Source organism: Bos mutus, chromosome 14 (genome assembly GCF_027580195.1).
Source record: "Bos mutus isolate GX-2022 chromosome 14, NWIPB_WYAK_1.1, whole genome shotgun sequence".
NCBI lineage: Eukaryota > Metazoa > Chordata > Mammalia > Artiodactyla > Bovidae > Bos > Bos mutus.
In genome coordinates this window covers 48567602-48590800 of record NC_091630.1, presented here as the reverse complement: position 1 = coordinate 48590800, position 23199 = coordinate 48567602, and the positions used below count along the sequence as shown (strand labels likewise).

The window sequence follows — 23199 nt, the reverse complement described above, 5'->3', positions numbered from 1 at the left end:
TCTAGAATGCCCAGCAGCTGGGTTTACAACCCTGAACCACCACAACACAGCCCCAGCCAAGAGATAGGGGAATCCTTCTCTTGAGGAGTTGAAGCACCTCAGAAGTAAGACTTTAGGTTCTGACAGCGAACACCACAGTGAAAATGCCAGCTGTCTCCCTGCAGGTACCGTATGGTGAGATCCACCAAATGACAAGCTCTACCTTCAGACACAGAGCCCTAATTCTCAGCTTTTTAAATTCACACTTTTTAATACTGAGAGAAAGCTCAGGCTGACTTGAAATTTGAGGGAAACTTTCAATAGAAGGGAGACAGCAAAATAGAAAGCAGGTACTCAGAGGATACAGACAATTCAGGAAGGAAAAGAAACTCTAAATAATATTGCAGAAATAGGAGAAGCTACCCCATCCATGAAGCAAGAAGACTAGGAGCAGGGAATAATCACAAATCAAGAGAGAACTGTAGAAACCAAAAACCACAATAGCTTTAAAAAAGAATTCAGCAGAAGGCTGGGAAAAGAAAGTTGAAGATATCTTTCCCCAAAAATAGGACCAAAATTAGATATAAAATAGATTGTAAAGACTAAGAAAATGAGAGAATCAGTGAAGGAGCAAAAAAAAAAAAAAGGAAAAAAAAATGTGGGGGAGAAAATATCAACACTGAATTTTTTTTTAAAGTTTAAAATGGAAATGAAAAACATAATCTCCAGACATTTAAAGTTCATCAAGTGCTTAGAGGAAAAAAAAAGACTCACCCCATAGTGTATCATGGTGAAATTTGGGAATACTGGAAATAAACAGAAACTTCCAGGAAGGAAAAGTAAGACACATACAAAGGACTGGGAAAAAGGAAGGCCAGAATTCCCACAACAGGATTAGACAACAATGGAATGAAAACTTTAAATTTTTTAGTGAAAGTGATTTATCCAATCCAAAATTCTTTACCTAGCCAATTTGGTAATAAAATGTAATTTTTTTTAAAAAGGCTATTTCATGAAAAAAATCTCAAAAAAAGTAACCACCTTTACAGGCTTCCTATAGCCACTGGAAGATGAGCTCTAATAAAATGAGGGAGTAAGACAAAAGAGAGACCTTCACAGATCCCAGAAAACCAAGGATCAGGACAGAGAGAAGCATCTAGGATTCCAGGAGATAGTGGGGCAGCAGTCCCAGAGAAATCCCATACAGATGACTCCAAGGGGTGGGGGGATGTATTCCTGAGTTCATCAGACGGGCAAAAAGTAATACTGAGATTTCTTGAGTCTTCAGAGGATATGGGAAGCTAGATTCAAATTCAAAGAAAACAAAGGAAATGAAAATAAAGTGATGATTTAATTCCAGGAAAATCACTGCTGTACAAAAGAGGAAATCTAATCATGATACAGTGCTTGAATCTCAGCTGCTAACAATACTGTCATAATCATACCATGAAAATATCAAAAAAGAATTTGAGAGCAACTTGGGAAGAAAATGCTAAACTTCTCACTTACCAAGACAGGAAGTCAAAAATAATGTCTCAATTTGGTTAATTTATACAGTATGCTTTAAAAATACAGAGGTAAATACCAGAAGAGATAGCTAAAAAGAATTTTAAATTATCATCCCTGGGAAGCAGGGTTAATCAGGAGACTGATGCGTTTTTCTTACTAATTTTTAAAATTCTATTTATGTTTGCCAATTGTAGTAAAAATAATTTGATGGAAATTATTCTTAATGTATAGTTCAGTTCAGTTCAGTCACTCAGTCATGTCCGACTCTTTGCAACCCCATGAACTGCAGCACGCCAGGCTTCCCTGTCCATCACCAACTCCTGGAGTTCACTCAAACTCACGTCCATCGAGTCAGTGATGCCATCCAGCCATCTCATCCTGTCGTCCCCTTCTCCTCCTGCCCCCAATCCCTCCCAGCATCAGAGTCTTTCCAATGAGTCAACTCTTCGCATGAGGTGGCCAAAGTACTGGAGTTTCAGCTTTAGCATCATTCCTTCTAAAGGACACCCAGGGCTGATGTCCTTCAGAATGGACTGGTTGGATCTCCTTGCAGTCCAAGGAACTCTCCAGAGTCTTCTCTAACACCACAGTTCAAAAGCATCAATTCTTCGGCGCTCAGCTTTCTTCACAGTCCAATTCTCACATCTATACATGACCACTGGAAAAACCATAGCCTTGACTAGACGGACTTTGTTGGCAAAGTAATGTCTCTGCTTGATGTATTAGTGATGACTAATAACAATAGCTAACTTATCTCAGAGCACTTATTCTGTGCCAGAAGACCTGAGAGCTTTATACATGTTTCTTGTGTAATCCTTGCCTGTGATCATTAAGTCAATAGACCAAATGTCTGGGTCCCTGAAAAACACATGTGTTGAAAACTAATGCTCCAAGATGATGGTATTTGGAGTTGAGGTCTTTGGGAGGTGATTCAGTCATGAGGGTGGGGCTCTTACAAGTGGAATTAGTGCCCTTATAAAAAGGACCCTAGGGAGAAGCCTCACCCCCTCCACCATGTGAGGACACAGCGAAAGACAGCCATTTATCATTCAAGAAGCAGACCCTCACAAGACACTGAATCTACTAGCACCTTGATCTTGGACTTCCCAGCTCTGGAACTGTGAGAAATAAGTTCTTCTTGTTTCCAAGTCACCTAATCTATGGTGTTCACTTACAGCAGCCTGAACAGATGTGTAAGTCATACCTTGGTTTTGCCATCTGTAAAATCAGGATGATAATAGTATCTACCTAATTAGTGCCGCTGGTGAGGATAGATGAGTTAATATATATAAAGCATTTAGAAGAATGCTTGACATGCAATAGTGTTAATATAAGGCTTAGCTATGCATTGAACATCATCAACATGATTATTGGCACAGAAAGATCTCCAACCTATATTGTTACATTAAAAAAAAAATAAGCCCAGAAAAGTATGTATAGGATGCTACTTTTTGGATATAAATCAGGGAACACTGACAAGACACATTCACAGTTTCTTGTATAAAGAATATCCTTGAAATGATACACAAGAAATGAATTAAAGTGGTTCCCTGGTTTGTCTTTGGGGAGAAGTGGGATGGAGGACTTGAGGTACATTGTATTTTCATTGAACTTTGTTTTGAAATTATGTGAATGTATTACCTATTCAAATCTTTACATTAAAGAAGAAGAACAGTTTTCATTAAGCCAACAAGCCTTTCTTCCTCATGGACTGTGATCCAAATGCAATGGGAGATATGCCCAGGGTCCAAACAGACACACATAACTGAGAGACTGTGGTCTCTGCCCATCGGGGGTGCAGCACCACCAGGCCAGAGACAGAGACACAGTGAACCCTGCCCAAAGGATGGGCACAAGGTGGACCCAGGGATCCAAACAGCGCTGGGTTTTGCAATTGAATCACAACCAGGATGAGAGGAGACGGTTCTTCCAAGACACTTACCCTGTCGTGTAGGGGATGTTTATGCCCCCTAGATTGATACTTTCACATCCAACAATAAACAGGGTTGAAAAGCACAGTAAAGACACACCACTGCAGATCATTGCTAGTTTCGCAGATTCTCTTGCACCAAGCTTCAATTTTTTTATAATGTAGCCTCCCAGGACAATGCCAACACCGGCACTAGGGACAATTATGACGCCTGGAGAGAAGAAGGGAAGGACAGAATTAATTTGAAGTAATGTACACAATTTTGTTTTCCAAGTATTCTGTTTCTACTTACTTATTAGTGCTAAGGCAAAGAATTTTTTTAAATACTGTAATCAATAAATTTTCAATGTTTGTGATTTTATAGTACAGTTTACTTTCAACAAAGAATTCGTATCTAGAATGTGAGCAAAACTTAAATGGCTCTTCACTAAGAAGGAAATTCTGCTGACCCATTAAGATATAAAGATGCTCATCCTCTTTCTCAGAGGGAAATACAAATTAAAGCCACAATGAAAGAATATGCCACGTTAACCATATTGGTGAAAATTGAAAAGTCTGACAATACCATATATAGGGATAAGATACAGAGCAATGGGTATGCTCTGCATGGCTGGTGGGATATAAACTGTGACAGATACTTTGCAAGACAGTTTGGCATTATCTGGTAGAGTTGAAGATACACACACCCTGTGACAGGCAAGTCCATTCCTAGATCTATACCCTGAAGAAACTCATGCACACAGGGACCAAAAGAAGTTTACAAGATATCTAAGCACCATAGTAGCTCCAAACTGGAAACAAGCCAAACAGTCATTAATAAATACATTGCAGGGAGTAAATTCATGTACTGAAATGCTGCTTTACAATGATAAAAATTAAGACAGGTAATTACATACCATTGCAATGAAGGGAGTAAAACACAACAAAAAACACAGCCTACCTGTATTTGTATAAAAAGCTCAAAAACAGGTAAAACTAAATGTTGGTTTAGAAATGAATATATAGGAAGCACAGCTATGAAGAAAAGCCAGGAAGTAAAAACTGCCATAAAAGCCAAGACGGTAAGGGGATGGATGGGATCCAGAATGGATACAGGAGCTCCTGGAGAACTGAAGATGCTCCTTCCCATGACCTGGGTAGTTGTGGCACAAGGGTTCACTTTATGATTATTCATTATCTCTAAGGATTTTTTTGAAGGATAGTCAATTCACAACATGTTAATTTCAAGGCTAGAGCAATGTAATTCAGTTATATGTGTATACAGAGATGGAGAAGGAAATGCCAACCCACCCCAGTATTCTTGCCTGAAAAATCCCTTGGAAGGAGGAACCTGGTAGGCTACAGTTCATGGAGAGATATAGATATATAGATTCTTTTTCATATTCTTTTCCATCATGGTTTTTTACAGGATTTTTAATATGGTTCCCCCTATGCTATAGAGTAGGACTTTGTTGTTTATCTACTTTATATATACTAGTGTATATATGTTAAACCCAACCTCCTAATCTCTCTCTCTGACTCTTTACCCTTTGGTAGCCATAAATCTGTTTGCTGTGTCTGTGAGTCTATTTCTGTTTTGTACATAAGCTCATTTGATTCATATTAGTTTGGGCCGTGCCAGGCAGCATGCAGGAACTTACTTCCCAGACCAGGGACTGAACTCATGCTCTCTGCAGTGGGAGGACAAAACCTTAATCACTGGACTGCCAGGGAACTCCCTGTATCATATTTTAGACTCCACATAAAATTATTTAAGGTTTGATTAATGCACTTCTGTGTCCAAAATTAGTTATATTGTTTGCCCCAGGAAACTTACAATCTAAAAAAGAAACAAACAAAGCAAATTAAAGTATGATAGCCTGGCAACCCACTCTGGTATTCTTGCCTGGAGAATTCTATGGACAGAGAGTCTGGCAGGCTACAGTCCACAGGACTGCAAAGAATTGGACACGACTGAAGCAACTGAGGGCAAGCAGACACAAGACAATTATACCAAGGGCAGGGAGAAAACAGGGGAAGAAGCACCTGAGTCTTCCCTGGGAGAAATCAGGGAGGACTTCACAGAAGTGGCAGTATTTGAGCTGACACCCAGCGGATGAGACAGAATCTGCCCAATGTGCCAGCACAGAGAGAATATGCTAAGAGGCATAAGATAGCAGAATTGAGGATTCAGATTTCAAGCTATGGGACTGTGGAATGCAAGCTACTGGGGTAAGGCGGGGCGTGGGCAAGAGACCAAGCCCACATGGGTAAGGCCAAGCGAGACCACGAAGGATCATGGAGAGGAGCTCAGGGTGTATCTCTAGGCAACGGGAAGCCACCGAGGAAATCTGAGCCAGGGTTAGAGAGGATGGGAGGTGTGTGCAACAAAGATCACTGCTGTTGGAAAGATGCAGTCAACATCAGACACTTGGTCAGGAGCAAACTGCTAAGGTCCGTGTTAGCCACGGTCAGGACCCACACTGACAATCATGAGCTGCAGAGGGAACAGGGACACACAGAAGGTGGCAAGGATCCAGAATACAAGGAGAAAAGGCATGGAGGAGCACAGATCAAAAGCCCCATGGTAGACATGCCAAGTGTGATGGGCCCGGGGACGAGCAGGGAGAAATGCCTCACATAGCGGTCCCTGTGCTGAGAGCCCAGGAAAAGCCGGCCCGGGGCATTCAGAACTGGTGGCAGAATCCATGGCATTTATGTGATGTTCCAAAAAGAGCACCTTCCTCTGTTCTACGGACTGAATAAAGTTGAAAGAGCAGAGGAAGACGAACCTTAATAGGAGAGCTCGTTAAGAGCTATTTTAAGGGCGCTGTGAAGGCCGAAGCCAGGCTGCAATGGGTTAAATCTTCAGTCGTGAGGATTTAGAGACTGGAATTCAAACACTTTGTAGAATTCAGACTCTAAAGGGAAAGGGGGCATGGGTTTAGAGTTAGAGTGAGGCCCTGAATATTCACTGCAAGGACTGATGCTGAAGCTGAAGCTCCAATACTTTGGTCACCTGATGCAAACAGCCAACTCATTGGAAAAGACACTGATGCTGAGAAAGATTGAGGGCAGGAGGAGAAGGGGACGACAGAGGATGAGATGGTCGGATGGCATCACCGACTCAATGGACCCGAGTCTGAGCAAACTTTGGGAGATGGCGAAGGACAGGGAAGCCTGGTGTGCTGCTAGTCCACGGGTCACAAAGAGTAACTGAGCAACAAGGCAGAGCTGGGGCTTGGGGAATTTCGCTTGTTTGTTACACATGCAGGGGACTTAAGCATAGTTATACGCTCACAAAGAGATTAAAAAGGAATGGCAGATTGAACAGGGAGGGAAAAGGTTATCTAATGCCAAGGCAAGGTCTATGAGAAGGAGAATACAGAATTAAAAGCACAAATGATCAGATTAGCCCTGGGGAGAGAGACACCCCTGCAACTAAGCTGGGAATCAGATTCGGGAGGGGGGAGGGTGGGTGATACATCAGTGGGTGGGTGGTAGCTCCTCAAAAGCAGTTTTTCTGGTGCTGTTGTTATTTGGAAACATCATACAACACATGTTGTAATAAAACAACATGCAGAAATATAAAGGACCGAAACCCCACAGCTTATATTCTGGCATAGTTCACTCCATCTTTTTGGATGTTATTTTCCCCCTCAAGAATTGATAATGCGGACTTTCCTGGTGGCTAAGACCCTGCACTCCCAATGCAGGGGGCCCAGGTTCAATCCCTGGTCAGGGAACTAGATCCCAAATGTGGCAACTAAGACCTGGTGCAGCCAAATAAATAAATACTGAAAAAAATTTTAATAAAAAGAATTGATAACATGTGCAGATTCTTTAGGATGTTGTTGTTCAGTTCCTCAGTCGTGCCTGATCTCTGCGATCCCATGGACTGCAGCACACCAGGCTTCCCTGTCCTTCACCATCTCCAGGAGTTTGCTCAAACTCATGTCCATTGAATCGGTGATGCCATCCAACCATCTCATCCTCTGTTGTCCCCTTCTCCTCCTGCCTTCAATCTTTCCCAGCATCATCAGGGTCTTTTTCAATGAATCAGCTATATAGACTCTTTATCTATACATATACATACATATAGAGAGAGATATAGATATAGATAATACCTTTGGTTTGGGAAGAGCTATGGAGAACTTTAAATATAGCCAAAGGTTGGAATAACCACTGTGGGAAAGAGCGCGCTAAATAAGAATATGTACTTGGCTTTGCAAGTGGAGAATACTGTGGGTCCAGGTGACACAAGATTTCAGAAGTCTGCAGGTGCATCGATGTTCATGCTTTGATGGCTTGCTTCTGTATGGTCAACAGCCTTTGTGAAAGGCGGGTGGGGTGGGTATTAATAGATTCATCTAAAGTCTGAGCTTCGCATGAGTTGGCAGGAAAACAAAAACTGTGTTCATCTGACAATCCTCACCACAGTTGTGACTTTATAAAACTAGTAATGGCTGTTTCACAGATGGGGAAGTGACTGGCCCAACAGTGCACACACAGGGGAAGAAGGGACAGATGGAAACCGAGGTTTCTGCCTCCCAGCCCAGCCCAGCCTCCACAGCACCACAGCTGCTGCTCAGAACCAGCGGTACCTGGAATCTTGTAAGCAACCTGACTAGAGCTATGAGTTACTTACCAAACTTTCCTCCTTATTAAAGAACAGTAAAAATTACATCTACATGAATAAAAAGCTTTACCTTTAGAGTGCATCTGTCCACTAATAGAATTACTATTTTAGTTGAGCAATGTTTAATTTATAGATACCGTGCTAGACCCCAGGATGGCAACAAAACAAATCCCCACACTAACAGCTGAGTCATAATTTAAAGTGCAAGTCACTCAGTCGTGTCTGACTCTTTGTGACCCCATGGACTGACTATCAGTTCAGTTCAGTCGCTCAGTCATGTCCGACTCTTTGCGACCACATGAATTGCAGCACACCAGGCCTCCCTGTCCATCACCAACTCCTGGAGATCACTCAAACTCATGTCCATCGAGTTGGTGATGCCATCCAGCCATCTCATCCTCCGTCGTCCCCTTCTCCTCCTGCCCCCAATCCCTCCCAGCATCAGAGTCTTTTCCAATGAGTCAACTCTTCGCATGAGGTGGCCAAAGTACTGGAGTTTCAGCTTTAGCATCAGTCCTTCCAATGAACATCCAGGACTGATCTCCTTTAGAATGGAGTGGTTGGATCTCCTTGTAGTCCAAGGGACTCTCAAGAGTCTTCTCCAACACCACAGCTCAAAAGCATCAATTCTTCGGTGCTCAGCTTTCTTCACAGTCCAACTCTCACATCTATACATGACCACTGGAAAAACCATAGCCTTGACTAGAAGGACTTTTGTTGGCAAAGTAGTATCTCTGCTTTTGAATATGCTATCTAGGTTGGTCATAACTTTCCTTCCAAGGAGTAAGCGTCTTTTAATTTCATGGCTGCAGTCACCATCTGTAGTGATTTTGGAGCCCAGAAAAATAAAGTCTGGCACTGTTTCCACTGTTTCCCCATCTATTTCCCAGTAAGTGATGGGACCAGATGCTATGATCTTCATTTTCTGAATGTTGAGCTTTAAGCCAACTTTTTTCACTCTCCACTTTCACTTTCATCAAGAGGCTTTTGAGTTCCTCTTCACTTTTTGCCATAAGAGTGGTATCATCTGCATATCTAAGGTTATTGATATTTCTCCCGGCAATGTTGATTCCGGCTTGTGCTTCCTCCAGCCCAGCATTTCTCATGAGGTACTCTGCATATAAGTTAAAGAAGCAGAGTGACAATACATAGCCTTGATGTACTCCTTTTCCTATTTGGAACCAGTCTGTTGTTCCATGTCCAGTTCTAACTGTTGCTTCCTGACCTAGGTTTCTCAAGAGGCAGGTCAGGTAGTCTGGTATTCCCACCTCTTTCAGAATTTTCCACAGTTCATTGTGATCCCCACAGTCAAAGGCTTTGGCATAGTCAATAAAGCAGAAAATAGATGTTTTTCTGGAACTCTCTTCCTTTTTCCATGATCCAGCAGATGTTGGCAGTTTGTTCTCTGGTTCCTCTGCCTCTTTTAAAACCAGCTTGATGGAGAAGGAAATGGCAACCCACTCCAGTATTCTTGCCTGGAGAATCCCATAGACAGAGGAGCCTGGCAGGCTACAGTCCATGGGGTCGCAAGAGTCAGACACGACTTAGTGCACTGTCTCACCCCAGAGATCCTGCCACATACACCACAAAAACCAAACATCCCCCAATGACCTTGGCCCCACTGTTCCAATCACTCCCAGGTGGGAATTCAGGCACATGTCCACAGAGGTCACAGACAACATACATACAGTTCTGTTATGTCCCATATATTACCCTTTCATGTCCCAAGGAAGACATTTTCTCTTAGAGATTTTCATTTAGTGTATCTTTAAAAAATCTTGTGTTAAACTTGCCTCCATCTTTTTCTTGGGTAAGGACAACCCAGAAATGGCCCTTTTGTGTCTGTGATGTTGCCATTCACAGCTTTCTTGACAGGCCTAGTACAATCTTGAGAACAGGGTTGCTGTATGCTGAGTGTCAGACGGTAGCTCTTAGCTTTGCCTGTCTTAGGTAGTTATGCTGTGCATTTTTTATTGGTGTCCCATGTTTGATTTGTCCCTAATACCTTTGAAGTTTTTCTGAGAAATGAATAATGCAACATGAACTTATTAAAATACATTTTAAGCCTTTTAAAAAATAAATAAATAAATAAAACCAGCTTGAACATCTGGAAGTTCACGGTTCATGTATTGCTGAAGCCTGGCTTGGAGAATTTTGAGCATTACTTTACTAGCATGTGAGATGAGTGCAATTGTGTGGTAGTTTGAGCATTCTTTGGCATTGCCTTTCTTTGGGATTGGAATGAAAACTGCCCTTTTCCAGTCCTGTGGCCACTGCTGAGTTTTCCAAATGTGCTGGCATATTGAGTGCAGCACTTTCACAGCATCATCTTCAGGATTTGAAATAGCTCAACTGGAATGCCATCACCTCCACTAGCTTTGTTCGTAGTGATGCTTTCTAAGGCCCACTTGACTTCACATTCCAGGATGTCTGGCTCTAGGTCAGTAATCACACCATTGTGATTATCTGGGTCATGAAGATCTTTTTTGTACAGTTCTTTTGTGTATTCTTGACACCTCTTCTTAATATCTTCTGCTTCTGTTAGGTCCATACCATTTCTGTCCTTTATCGAGCCCATCTTTGCATGAAATGTTCCCTTGGTATCTCTAATTTTCTTGAAGAGATCTCTAGTCTTTCTCATTCTGTTGTTTTCCTCTATTTCTTTGCATTGATCGCTGAGGAAGGCTTTCTTATCTCTTCTTGCTATTCTTTGGAACTCTGCATTCAGATGCTTATATCTTTCCTTTTCTCCTTTGCATTTCACTTCTCTTCTTTTCATAGCTATTTGTAAGGCCTCCCCAGACAACCATTTATACAGTCCATGGAATACTCTAGGCCAGAATACTGGAGTGGGTAGCCTTTCCCTTCTCCAGGGGATCTTCCCAACCCAGGGATCGAATCCAAGTCTCCTGCATTGCAGGCAGATTCTTTACCAACTGAGCTGCATAATGTAAAAGCAGTATAATTTGTTTGCCTGTGCATCCTAATTAGTATTCGGGGGTGTTTTTTAGTAATCAGTTCTTTAAAACAGAAACTTTGTCATTAGCCAGTATGAGGTCTCATCAAACACAGTGAAGATCTATTAAAATTTCCTTCTAACATCCCCATTCTCTAAATCTCACTGAACTACCAAAATGGAAAGATTCTGACCATGCATTCGGACAAATGTGAACAACGCTCAGAACTCCAGCTTGAGTAAGAGACCCAAATGTTTTGGTGTTGGCATTTTAGGCAAATGGAATGAGTAGGGACAGTTTCGTGCTGTGTGAGGGGTGGGGTGGAGGATGGGGGGAACAACAGAGCCTTCTCAGGGACCCTTCTCCAAGCCCCTGGCTCCCTGCAACCCAGTTTTAGTAGTTTGGGGTAAGCCTGTGGGACGCATGAAGCACCCAGGGGCTGAGAGTCAGCCTCTACAACCACCACCTTGCTGCCACCTAAGCCTCCCCAACTTCACCACTGCCTTTGAAAGGGGAGAGGGAAATGAGGATAGAAGATGGACTCTCCAGGAAGAAGTGGCCCTCCTGCCACTAGCCTTGAGCTCAAATTCTCCTCACTAGCTGGTGCTTTCCTGACCTTCCCTGTGTCCACAGACCCAAGCGCCCTTCCTTATGCCTCCCACCTCTGAGCCTCTGCTTCTGATCCAGCCCCTCCTCTAGCCACTGCCAGACAGTTCTGTCACCCTCGAATTTCTGCTCCTCCCCTAGGGGTCAAGATGCAGGGAGGGCGGGGCTACGGGGTGGGGGAAAGGTATCAGTGGATGGGTAGAGGGAGGACAGAGCAGCGGGGAATGATGGGAAAGCCTGGACCAAGCCAGGGGCCCAGCCCAAGGCACAGGTGCGAGAGGGTGGAGGCCTATGCGATTCCAAGTATCAGAGACAATTTCAGGTAAGAGCGTGGGCCATGAAGATCCAAGTTCAAATCTCAGTTCTGCCACCTACAAGCTATCTGCTCTTTGGCAAGTTTCTGAATATTCAGAACCTTGGATTTTCCTTGTCTGGAAAATGTGGGTAAGAATAGTTTCTTCTTGGTAGGTTGTTAGGATTACCATAGAAAGTGCTTGAAACAGTGTCTGATCCATAGTGTACACCCAATAAGTGTCAGCAATTGACACAATTACATCATTATTGCTGTTGTTGTTGTTTAGTCGCTAAGTTGTGTCTTTGCGACTCCATGGACTGTAGCCGACCAGGCGCCTCTGTCCATGGGGATTCTCCAGGCAAGAATACTAAAGTGGGTTGCCATATCCTCCTGGAGATCTTCCCAATCTAGGAATCAAACCCCAGGCTCCTGCTGCATCTCCTTCATTGCAGGTGGGTCCCTTACCTTAGAGCCACCAGAGAAGCTACATCATTATTATTATCTGCCTACTATTAACGAATTTAACATTTGCACTAACATATTGGAATTATATAACTGGGCAAATTTCCATATGCTATTTAATCTACAGGACTGAATTTAAACTCACAACTCATAATGGTCTAACATAAGCCTGTATGTGTTCTTTTATATATAAACCTTTGCTTGATATTGAGCTACTCTGTTCTCTTAAACACATAAACCTCTGTTAGCTTTTGAGCTACTGTGTGTATGTTTGTGTGTACTCAGTCATGTCCTCTTTGTGTCTCCTGCATTGGCAGGAAATCCTTTACCACTAGCACCACCTGCAAAGCCCAGTGTGTATCTGTGCAGGTGTGTGTGTGTGTGTGCGTGCTAACTCATTTCACTCATGTTCGACTCTTTGCAATCCTATGGACTGCAGCCCTCCAGGCTCCTCTAACCATGGGATCCTCCAGGCAAGAATACTGGAGTAGGTTGCCATGCCCTCCTCCAGGAGACCTTCCTGACCCAAGGATCAAACCTGAGTCTTTTACATCTCCCGCTTTGGGAGGAGGGTTCTTTCCCACTAGTGCCACCTGGGAAGCCCGACTGTGTATATAGGCCTGAATCTAAAGATCTAACCACTGCAAAGTAGTGCCCAGAGGGCCCTGCTTGGTTCCTAAAAGGTCTGTGCACATTCTACTGCTTTCCAGTAGGAAATCTTTTAGCCACTTATTTATCCAAGCAGATTGATATGTTACTTGTCCTACTTCCTTTCTTTTATTTCCAGCATGATACCATAACAGTCAATTTTGAAGTCTTTACTCTGGATCACAATATTGCTTGCCCTTATAAAAGTGTGCCTGGATGGAGTCAAGAGGTCTTTATGAAAATGATATTCAGGGAATTACCAAATTTTAAAGCTACTGATGGATTTTTCCTTTTCATTCCAATTTTTGTCACCATGTAGACATTATCTGTATTGCAAATACACACATAAAATATGTTTAAGCTTATGCATCATTTGGAACAAGAAAATCTTGAATTAGAAGAGAGGAGGGCAAAATCAGATGACCCACTTATCATATAGTATCTAGAAAAATGGTACAGATGAACCTATTTATAGGACAGGAATAGAGACGCATACATAGAGAAAGGACACGTGGACACAGGGTGGGAAAGAGAGGTAGGACAAACTGGGAAGTACCACTGACCGTATGTAAAGCAGAGAGCTAGTGGGAAGCTGCGGTATAGCACAGGGAGCTCAGCTCAGTGCTCTGTGATGACCTAGAGGGGTGGGGGCGGGGAGGCTCAAGAAGGAGGGGATATACGTGTAACTGATTCACTTTGTTGTGCAACAGAAAGTAACACAACATTGTAAAGCAATTATACTTCAAATTAAAAAAAAAAACTTTTAAGAATGCTTTAGGCTCAGGGAACTGCAATCATGCTGCTATTGCTATTGTGAAAAATCATAATTTGCTTTCACAGGACCCAGTGTTCCCCCTCAAGATAAGACCTGCCAGCATCTATTGAGTTTACTTCTCTCTTTTCTGCTAGACTGAAAGGTTCCTGTGCATGGCAGGGACTCTTATCTTTGTTATCTTCATAACTTTCTAGCAATTTCCTAGGCCTGGAAAATAATTTGGTAATTTCAAATTTATTACATAAAGTCTTCAAATGACACTCATTTTTGTTTTCAATGATTCCTTGAAATAGGCCACATCTTGTTTTACAAACAGGAAATCTCAGATTTCATTTGGGAGCTAAAATAACTTGCTAAAATCAGTTTAAAGCTGGCAGGCACAAAATATCGAGACTGAGAAAATCTCACTGTTAACAAAATTCTGAGTTGGGCGTTTGTAGCAAAAGTTTAACTGCCAAATCACCACAGGTGACGAGTGTGGACTGTCGGTAATCCTCTAACCTCTTCTATGGTGAGACCCGAGGGTGCAGACTGTCCCACTGAAGTGAGCTGTTAGTACAGACAGAGCCACAGAATTTGCGTGTTCCACATTAAAAGTTCTCTTTAAGTAAGTTGAAAAGTGTGTGGCTTGCAAACCTAAGACTATGAATCATTACAAAATATCACCATGAGCCATTATGGTTTTCAGGTTTTGCTGTTGACTTTGGGGAAGTGGCGGGGAGGGGAGCAGAGGAGAAAGTGGGGTGAGATCTAGAAAAGACAGAAGTACGATTCACTTTCATTCACTCTCTCTTTCTCTTTCCCTCTTTCACTTCTCTTTCTGCACACAGGCACACCACACACACAGACACACACATACTGATGCTGGCCATGTGCCAGCCGCTGTGATAACTACTCTTTGGATAGAATTTCATCTAATTCTCAAAACTGTGTGGATTTTGAGTTGCTCTGAAAGCAGAATGTATCCGACAATCAACAGCATCTCTACCTTGTGTCATGTGTGTGTCTGTTCAGTCATGTCTGACTCTTTGCAACCCCAGGGGCTGTAGCCCACCAGGCTCCTCTGTCCAAGGAATTTTCCAGGCAAGAATACTGGAGTGAGTTGCCATTTCCTGTTTCAGGGGATCCTCCTGACCCAGGGATCAAACCCACATCTCTTGCATCTTCTGCTTTGGCAGGTGGGTTCTTTACCAGCTGAGCCACAGGGGAAGTCTCACCTTGTGAGTCATAGTCTAATTATTAATAGAAGCATTTGTCTTTCATAGTAACTCAAAATCATGGAGCATTTTACACTGAATGGCATCTTAGGTTATAAGGAATAGAGTAGATTCTTTCCACATTGCAGGCAAGGAAGCATCCAGTGAGTGACACAGCAGGCTAAAAAAAATTCATATTTATTTAACTTTTCCAAAGACTGTGTTTCTAATCTTATGATACAAAATAAATGTTTTCCTATCAGCCAAGCCTAATTATTTTACCCCTTTTTTAAGCTTCCACTTTCCCTTGCAAATATTTTCTTATAGGAAATAAATACCAATTATTGTCAGATGGGAAAAGAAGATGAGAATAATTTTCAAGCTCAAGCCTTGAAGCTAGAAAATTTTAAATGGTCTGAGATTAGACCACATAGTAAGTATACGTTTCCATAAACTACACATATACCCACAAAGTATCACAAAAACACAAAATAACTTTTGCTTTAGTATATTTCAATATCATCCTTGTGAAAAAAATCTCAGAAATTCCTTCACAGGACCCCCCTGGTGGCCCAGTTTTTTAACCAAAACCTGTCTTCCAATGCAGGGGACATAGGTTCAATCTCTGCTACAGGACAATCCCACATGCCATGGGGCAGCTAAGCCCATGCGCCACAACTACTAAGCCCACACTCTAGAGCCTCAGAGTTGAAACTGCCGAAGCCCAAACACCTAGAGCCTGTGCTCTGCAACAAGAGAACCCACCGCAATGCAAGAAGCCTGCACACCACACCTAGAAAATAGCCCCCGCTTGCCGTAACTAGAAAAGTCTTTGTGCAGCAATAAGGACCCAGTGCAGCCATTAATTAATTGAAAAGAAATCCTTTCACAAACTATGAACAAGGTTGTATCATTAGAATTCATCAGTAATGCCTTTTTTTATAATTCGGTGGCCGTTTTAAGACAGACACCAAACTCTTTCTTTCAATCCATACTATTTCATAGCATAACATCAAGTCACATTGTAAAGGGTGTTCGACTGGATTGGGAGGATCAGCCCACGTGTGATGACATGAACAGCATGTGTCAATGAAAGCAACTGGCACCTGGAGAGAAAGGATATAGGAGTTCTTGTAGGAATTCTCCTGAAGAAGACAACCCGGCAGGGCAGCAAGCCTCGAACAGGGTTGCTGCATACAGCCCACCTCCATTCCAAGTGCCAGTACCAGAGCTCTCCGGCCACAGTTTCCTCTGTCAAGGATCCATGATGGCAAGAGTGGGACTCATCTGCAGCTCACCAACCAAGAATGCTCTGAAATCTCGCGTGGCCTTGCTGAAATGATTAATAAAGGCTTACCAAGGAATGACACTCCTCTGAAAACTTAGCCCCCATCACATCAGCATGGAGATAGCAAACCAAGCTCATACTGAGCCTCCACCGGGGATAAATGGGTCTCTTTCAACCACAATCACACTCTCTTCAACTCTGCCAACTCAGGGAAATACCATAAAGCTGGAGAGAAATACGAGAACCCCAATCTCGGGGATCCGAGGTCTTGGGAGCGCTGAAGGAAAGGTAATAAATAGGGACATTCAATAGAAGAAACAAGCCCACTTTTCATTTCAGGTTTCTGCAAAGCTCTGGCTGAAATAATATATAAAATGAAATGCCACGCTGAGTCGTGAAAGGGATTCAAAAATCAAATCAAATAAATATTTCATCCTGTATGGCTTAAAAAGCTAAGAGAGTTTTCTGCAACCAGGCAATAAAACCAGAGGGCAAAAATAACTTGATGGAATGCAAAACATCAGAAGGCTTACTTCCGTTTTTCACTGGCAAGCTTCAGGTGAAATAGCAAAAGCGTTAAACAAGTTATTGCAAAACAAGGGTGTACATTCTGTAAGGGCAATTTCACAGGAGACTAGGATCTTATGAACTTTTTCAGTGATCAAAAGAAGCCTCAAAGGAAGACCTCGGTATTAAGTTACTAGACTTAGTTTCCGTTTAGAGAAGCAAAGCCTACAGATGTGGGCCGGTGCCAAATGCAAATCCCTCTCTGGAGGCCCTGTGGGTGAGTTTCATTTTCTGTCAGCAGTTTTCAGCGTCTCCCTGCCCATTGTTGTCCAAGTCCAGAAGCTCTTCAGCCTTCCCGTCAAGAGAGTTGATGGTTATTATGCCCACGAATTGCTGAGCCACAAAACCTGGCAAAGATACCCTTCCCCTGGGAGAAGTAAACGGATTTTTCAAACTCTATTTATCCAAAATATTTTTGAGACAAACTTCTACTCACCTAACTATATTTTTTAGAATGCTTTTGCCACACAACAGCCAAGTGAAAACCTAGCTCATTAAAAACCACATTAGTTCTGCAAATGAACGAGCAGGACCAGTTTTGTTTAGCTGCTAAGTCGTGTCTGGCTCTTTTGCGACCCCATGGACTGGAGCCCACCAGGCTCCTCTGTCCATGGAATTTTCCAGGCAATAATACTGGAGGGGGTTGCCATTTCCTTCTCCAGGGGATCTTCCTGACCCAGGGAAGGAACCCACATCTCCTCCATTGACAGGCAGATTCTTTACCACTGAGCCACCAGGGAAGCCCAAAGAGGACTAAAGAGGCCATTTAATAAAGATCATCAACTCAGTAATCTAAATACTCTGCTTTTTATTCTTTCTGTTATATTGACAGCTTCATTGAGCTATAATTCACATACCATACAACTCACCTAGTTAAATACGTGTATTCAAAGTTCTTTAGTATATTCAGAGAGATATGCAACCACAAGCATTTTTAGAACATGTTCGTGACCCCAGAAAGAAACCCTGAACCCATCAGCCATCATGCTCATTTCCTCCCACATCCCTTCCTCAGCCCTAGACAACCACTAATCTATGTTCAGTCTCTATAAATTTGCCTGTTTTAGACCTTTCATGTAAATGAAGTCATAAAATACGTCTGGCTGGCTTCTATCACTTAGCATGATGCTTACAAGGCTTGTGCATGCTGTAGGATATGTCAGTACTTCATTCTTATTTATGGCCAAATAATAATCCCTTGTACTAAGAAACTCCATTTGATTTATCCATTCATCAGTTGATGGACATTTAAAGTTGTTTCTATTTTTGGACACTATGCATAATGTTGCTATGAACGTTCATGTGCAAGTTTTTATGTGGACATATGTTTTCATTTCTCTTGGACGTGTGCCCAGAGATGAAATTTCTGGATCACATAGTAATTCAATGCTTGAGGAAGTGCCAAACTGCTTCCCTAAACAGCTGCATCATTCGACTTTCCTACTGCCAGTGTGTGAGTTTCCAACTGCTCCACATCTTCACCAGCATTTATTTCCACAAATAATATTTGATGACAGACATTCAGATGGGTACAAAATGGTATCTCATTGCGATTTTGATTTGTATTTCCCTGATAACTAATACGATTGAGCATCTGTTCATGTGGCCATTTGTACATCTTTGGAGAAATATCAATTCAGATCCTTTGTCCATTTTTAATTGCCTTATTTTTCTTTTTATCACTGAATTTTAAGAATTCTATATAAGGGCTTCCCTGGTAGCTCAGCTGGTAAAGAATCCGCTTGCAATGCAGGAGACCCCGGTTAGATTCCTGGGTTGGAAAGATCCCCTGGAGAAGGGATAAGCTACCTACTCCAGTATTCATGGGTTTCCCTGGTGGGTCAGACAGTAAAGAGTCGGCCTGCAATGGGGGAGACCTGAGTTCGATCCCTGGGTTGAGAAGATCCCCCAGGGGAGGGAATGGCAACTCACTCCATTATTCTTTCTTGCCTGGAGAATTCCCATGGAAAGAGGAGCTGGGCGAACTACAGTCCATGGGGTCGCAAAGAGTCGGACACAACTGAGTGACTAAGCACACAGACATACGAGGGACACAAGTACCTTATCAGATACATGTTTTGCAAATATCTTCTCCCATCCTGTGGGTTGTTTTTTAACTTTTTTGGTGGTGTTTTTGACATAGAAAGGTTTTTAACTTTGATAAAATCTGGAAATTCCTTGGTGGTCCAGTAGTTAGAACTCCGTGTTTTCACAGCTGAGTACCTGGTTCAATCCCTAGTCAAGGAACTAATATCATGCAATCCACAGGGCATGGCTAAAATTTTCTTTTAATTAGATAAAATTCAATTTTAGTTGCATTATCTAGTTCAAAATCACAAAGACATAAGCTTTATAAATAAATACTAAAAATGTAATCATCTGCCACACAAGGAGCTAACTATACTGCCTCAGTAAAGCATTTTCTGTTGTTCAGTTGCTCAGTCGTGTCTGACTCTTTGTGACCCCAGGGACTGCCACATGCCAGGCTCCTCTGTCCATTAATATCTCCCGGAGTTTGCTCAGATTCACATCCATTGAGTCGGTGAAGCCATCCAACCATCTGCTTTTTCTTAAGTTTTGTAATCAAGAAGTCTAGGTGCTCTGACTTTGTTCTTTGTCAAGATTGTTTTGGCTATTCTAGGTCACTTGCATTTCTAAATGAATTTTAAGATCACCTTGTCAATTTTTTCAAAGAAGCCCCCTGGAATTTTGATGAGGACTGTGTTGAATTTATTGGCAGAGTATGGCCATCCTAATAACATTGTATTCTAATTCATGAACATGAGATGTCTTTCTATCTATTTAGGTCTTCTTTAATTTTTATGGCTATTTTGTGGATTTCAGAATATAAGAATATTTTGTGGGTTTCAGAATACAAGTTTTGTACCTCTTTTTGTTAAATCTAATGAAATCTAAGTATTTCATTCTTTCTTGCTAGTATAAATACAACTGTTTCCTTAATTTCATTTTTGTTCACTGCTAGTGTATAGAAATACAATTGATGTTTGCATACAGACATACCTTGTTTTATTGCACTTTGCAGGCATTGCGCTTTTTATAAATTGAAGGTTTGTGGCAACCATGAGTCGAGTAAATTTATCAGCACTATTTTTCAACAGTATTTGTTCACTTTGTGTCTCTCTGCATCACATTTTATAATTCTCCCGACATTTCAAACCTTCTACCAGCAAAAAGATTATGACTTGCTGAAGGCTCAGATGATGGTCAGCATTTTCAGCAATAATAATTAATGGATGTATATTATTTTTAGATGTAATCCTATTGCAAGTCTCCTGACTGAAGGCAGATTCTCTACCATCTGAACCACCAGGGAAGTCCTTAATAGACTCCAGTGCAGTGTAAATAGAGGCTTCCCTGGTGGCTCAGACAATAAAGAATCTGCCTGCAATGCTGGAGGACCTGGATTTGATCCCTGGGTTGGGAAGATCCTTTGAAAAAGGGAATGGCAACCCACTCCATTATTCTTGCCTGGAGAATTCCATGGGTAGAGGAGCCTGGTGGGCTGGAGTCCATGGGGTTGCAAAGAGTCAGACACGAGTGAGTGACTAACTTTCACTTTTTTTCACACTGTAAATATAATTTTTCTATGCACTGAGAAACCAAAAAAACTTCACATGGCTTGCTTTATTGCAATATTCGCTTAACTGCAGATCCTAACCCACAATATCTCTGAGGTATTTCTGTGTTAGTCTTGTATCTTGCAACCTCACTAAACTCATTTACTAGTTCTAATAACTTTTAGTGTACTCTAAGATCTTTTCTATACAAGACTGGCTAATCTGTAAATAAAGATAGTTTTACATCTTTCTTTTGAATCTGAATACCTTTAATTTCATTCTCTTACCCAGCTTTTCTGGCTAGAATCCCCAGTGCAGTGATGAATAGAAGTGCCAAGAGCAGACATCCTGGTCTTGTTCCTGATCTTAAGAGGAAGGCATGCAGTCTCACTACTAAGTATAATGTCAGCTGTAGATTTTTTGTAGATGCCCTTTATTGTATTGTTTTTAAACCTCCAATCATTTCAACAGTGGTTGAGTTGAATATATAACCCTCAGAAAGGTATAACCCTCAGAAAGCTCATAAAAACATATAATTTTTAAAACGTATATTTAATTTAATAGAAAAGAGTTACTGAGTATACACTATGTTTTGGCTCTGTTCTAGATTCTGAAGATACACAGTGAATAAGCTGACAAAAAAACCTGCCTGCATGGAGCCGATAATCTACCGTGAGGAAAAGAGACAATAAACAATACACCAATAACAAAGGAAATTGTAGTGAGTGTTGGAACATAAAACGCACCACAGAGAAAAGTGTCCAGCCTAACAAGGAAAATCAGGAGTCCTGAGAGAGGAGCTGCATTTTTAAATGGGGTATACTGGATAAGGTCTCATTGACAAGGGGCCATTTGAGCAAAAACCTAGAGGAAAGGAAGTGCAGCATGCAGAGAATAAATGATCGCCCAATTACACACTGTTTTCATCTAGCCATCAAAATAAGTTTGTGAAGATAATAAGAGATCAGAACATTTTACACTTAGAAGAAAATTCAAAAATTAATCAAAATTTAAAATTCAAAAATTAACTAGCTTGTTTGCTGAATGAGATAGCTTAAGCCAAAAATATAAGAACTTTGGGCAAAGCAGGGACAGTTGAGATGGAAATCGTAACCAGTATGCTACATACTGCTCTCTTTTAACCTAAAGTGCTTCTTTGTTTCAAATGACATGAATATTTCCACAGGTAATAAAATCCACAAAATAAGTTTAATGAGTAAAAACATAGCCTAGTAATCTAACAATCTTCTAGTATCTTTGGAGGACATCAAACCTACTGTTATTGAGAATTTAGGCTTCAGAAGACCCATTAATGGACTTCCCTGGTGGTACAGCGGATAAAACTCTGCCTGCCAAAGCAGGGGACATGGATTTGATCCCTGGTCCGTGAAGATTTTACACGCCTCAGGGCAACTAAGCCCGCACGCCACAACTACTGAGCCCATGCACTGCACAGCCTGTGCGCCACCACAAAAGGCGCCACCACAATACGAAGCCTGTGCGCTGCAACCAGAGAAAAGCCATGAGCAGCAGTGAAGACCTGGTGCAACCAAAAGTAGAAACATAAAATAAAATATGCAATTCCATTTTTTAAAGTCCATCAATAAATCAACTTTATAAAACTAGCCACTGAGTAGAAAGCAATAGAGAAGAAACAGACGACATAGTTCTTATGTACCTTCCTATTGCAATGACAAGCCCCACCAACCAATGAGTCTAAATCTCTCAGCAAAACACTAGTCTCTTTCCCTCCTTGTTCAGACCTTATCTACTCTTGATTATGAATAATAAAATCACACATTTTAAAACAGCTTCTCTTTGGAAGGCAACAATAGATCTCAAAAGCTAAAGGAATAAAAAAATGCAATAAATACTTTAAATTTCACCCCAAATGATACAAGTGAACCAGCAAAGTTAAAATACAGTGTAGCAACAATCAGTGCAATGTATCTTCCAACTAATAGCCAGGAGTGCTCCACCAGGTTCAAAGGTAGCCCTGGATCTTTTCACATTTTTCTTTTCACCAAAATGAAGGATATGCAAGGCACCTGGGTTTCCCAGGTAGCGCAGTGATAAAGAATCCGCCTGCCAATGCAGGAGCCACGGGAGATGCAGGTTTGATTCCTGGGTAGGGAAGACGCCCTAGAGAAGGAAATGGCAACCCACTCCAGTATTTTTGCCTGGAAATCCCATGGACAAAGGAGCCTGACAGGCTACAGTCCATGGGGTTGCAGAGTTGGACACAACTGAGCGACTGAGCACACACAGGCACACACAAAGCACATGCCAAATAAACTCATTTTTTACTGAAAACTGGAGAGGAGTAGCTGACATCTTAGACAACTGGGTGGAAAGTGAACACAACCATTAAAGATGGAGAAGTGGAGAGAATTTTTAAAAGAAGGCAATTTAACAGGTGCAACTCAAGTTTTAGCCTGTTAGAGCAGACAAGAATACTGTGTTTTAGTATTAATATTTACTAGCATGTGTTTTAGAGCTTACTAACATTTTCAAAATTATTCCCATATAATATGAAATAATTATTTGGGTTTTTTGTTTGTTATCACAGAACCACAGAATTGGAAGTTGCAGCAGAGACTGCTATATACCTCCTGGTAATGACCCTTTGTTCTTAAAGGTTCTGACCCTAAGATGGGATGGGAGCATGTACCATAAGGTAAAATTCTCCACTGGGCAGATATTTTACATGAACACAAAGTTTCTATTGATACATTGTTCTAAGATTCTTGGGAATCTGATCTAAAAACAAAGACTTATCTACTATTAGCTA

General features: G+C 41.6%; 1 protein-coding gene across 2 annotated transcripts in view; it reads right to left on the bottom strand.

Moving 5' to 3' along the window:
• SLCO5A1 (solute carrier organic anion transporter family member 5A1) overlaps nucleotides 1–23199 on the bottom strand; it is a 150300-nt gene that overhangs the window by 27118 nt on the left and 99983 nt on the right. For both annotated transcript variants that reach the window (XM_070382291.1, XM_070382290.1), the window contains one exon: nucleotides 3431–3629. In XM_070382291.1, coding sequence (XP_070238392.1) covers nucleotides 3431–3629 — 199 coding nt within the window. The remainder of the gene's footprint in view (nucleotides 1–3430; nucleotides 3630–23199) is intronic.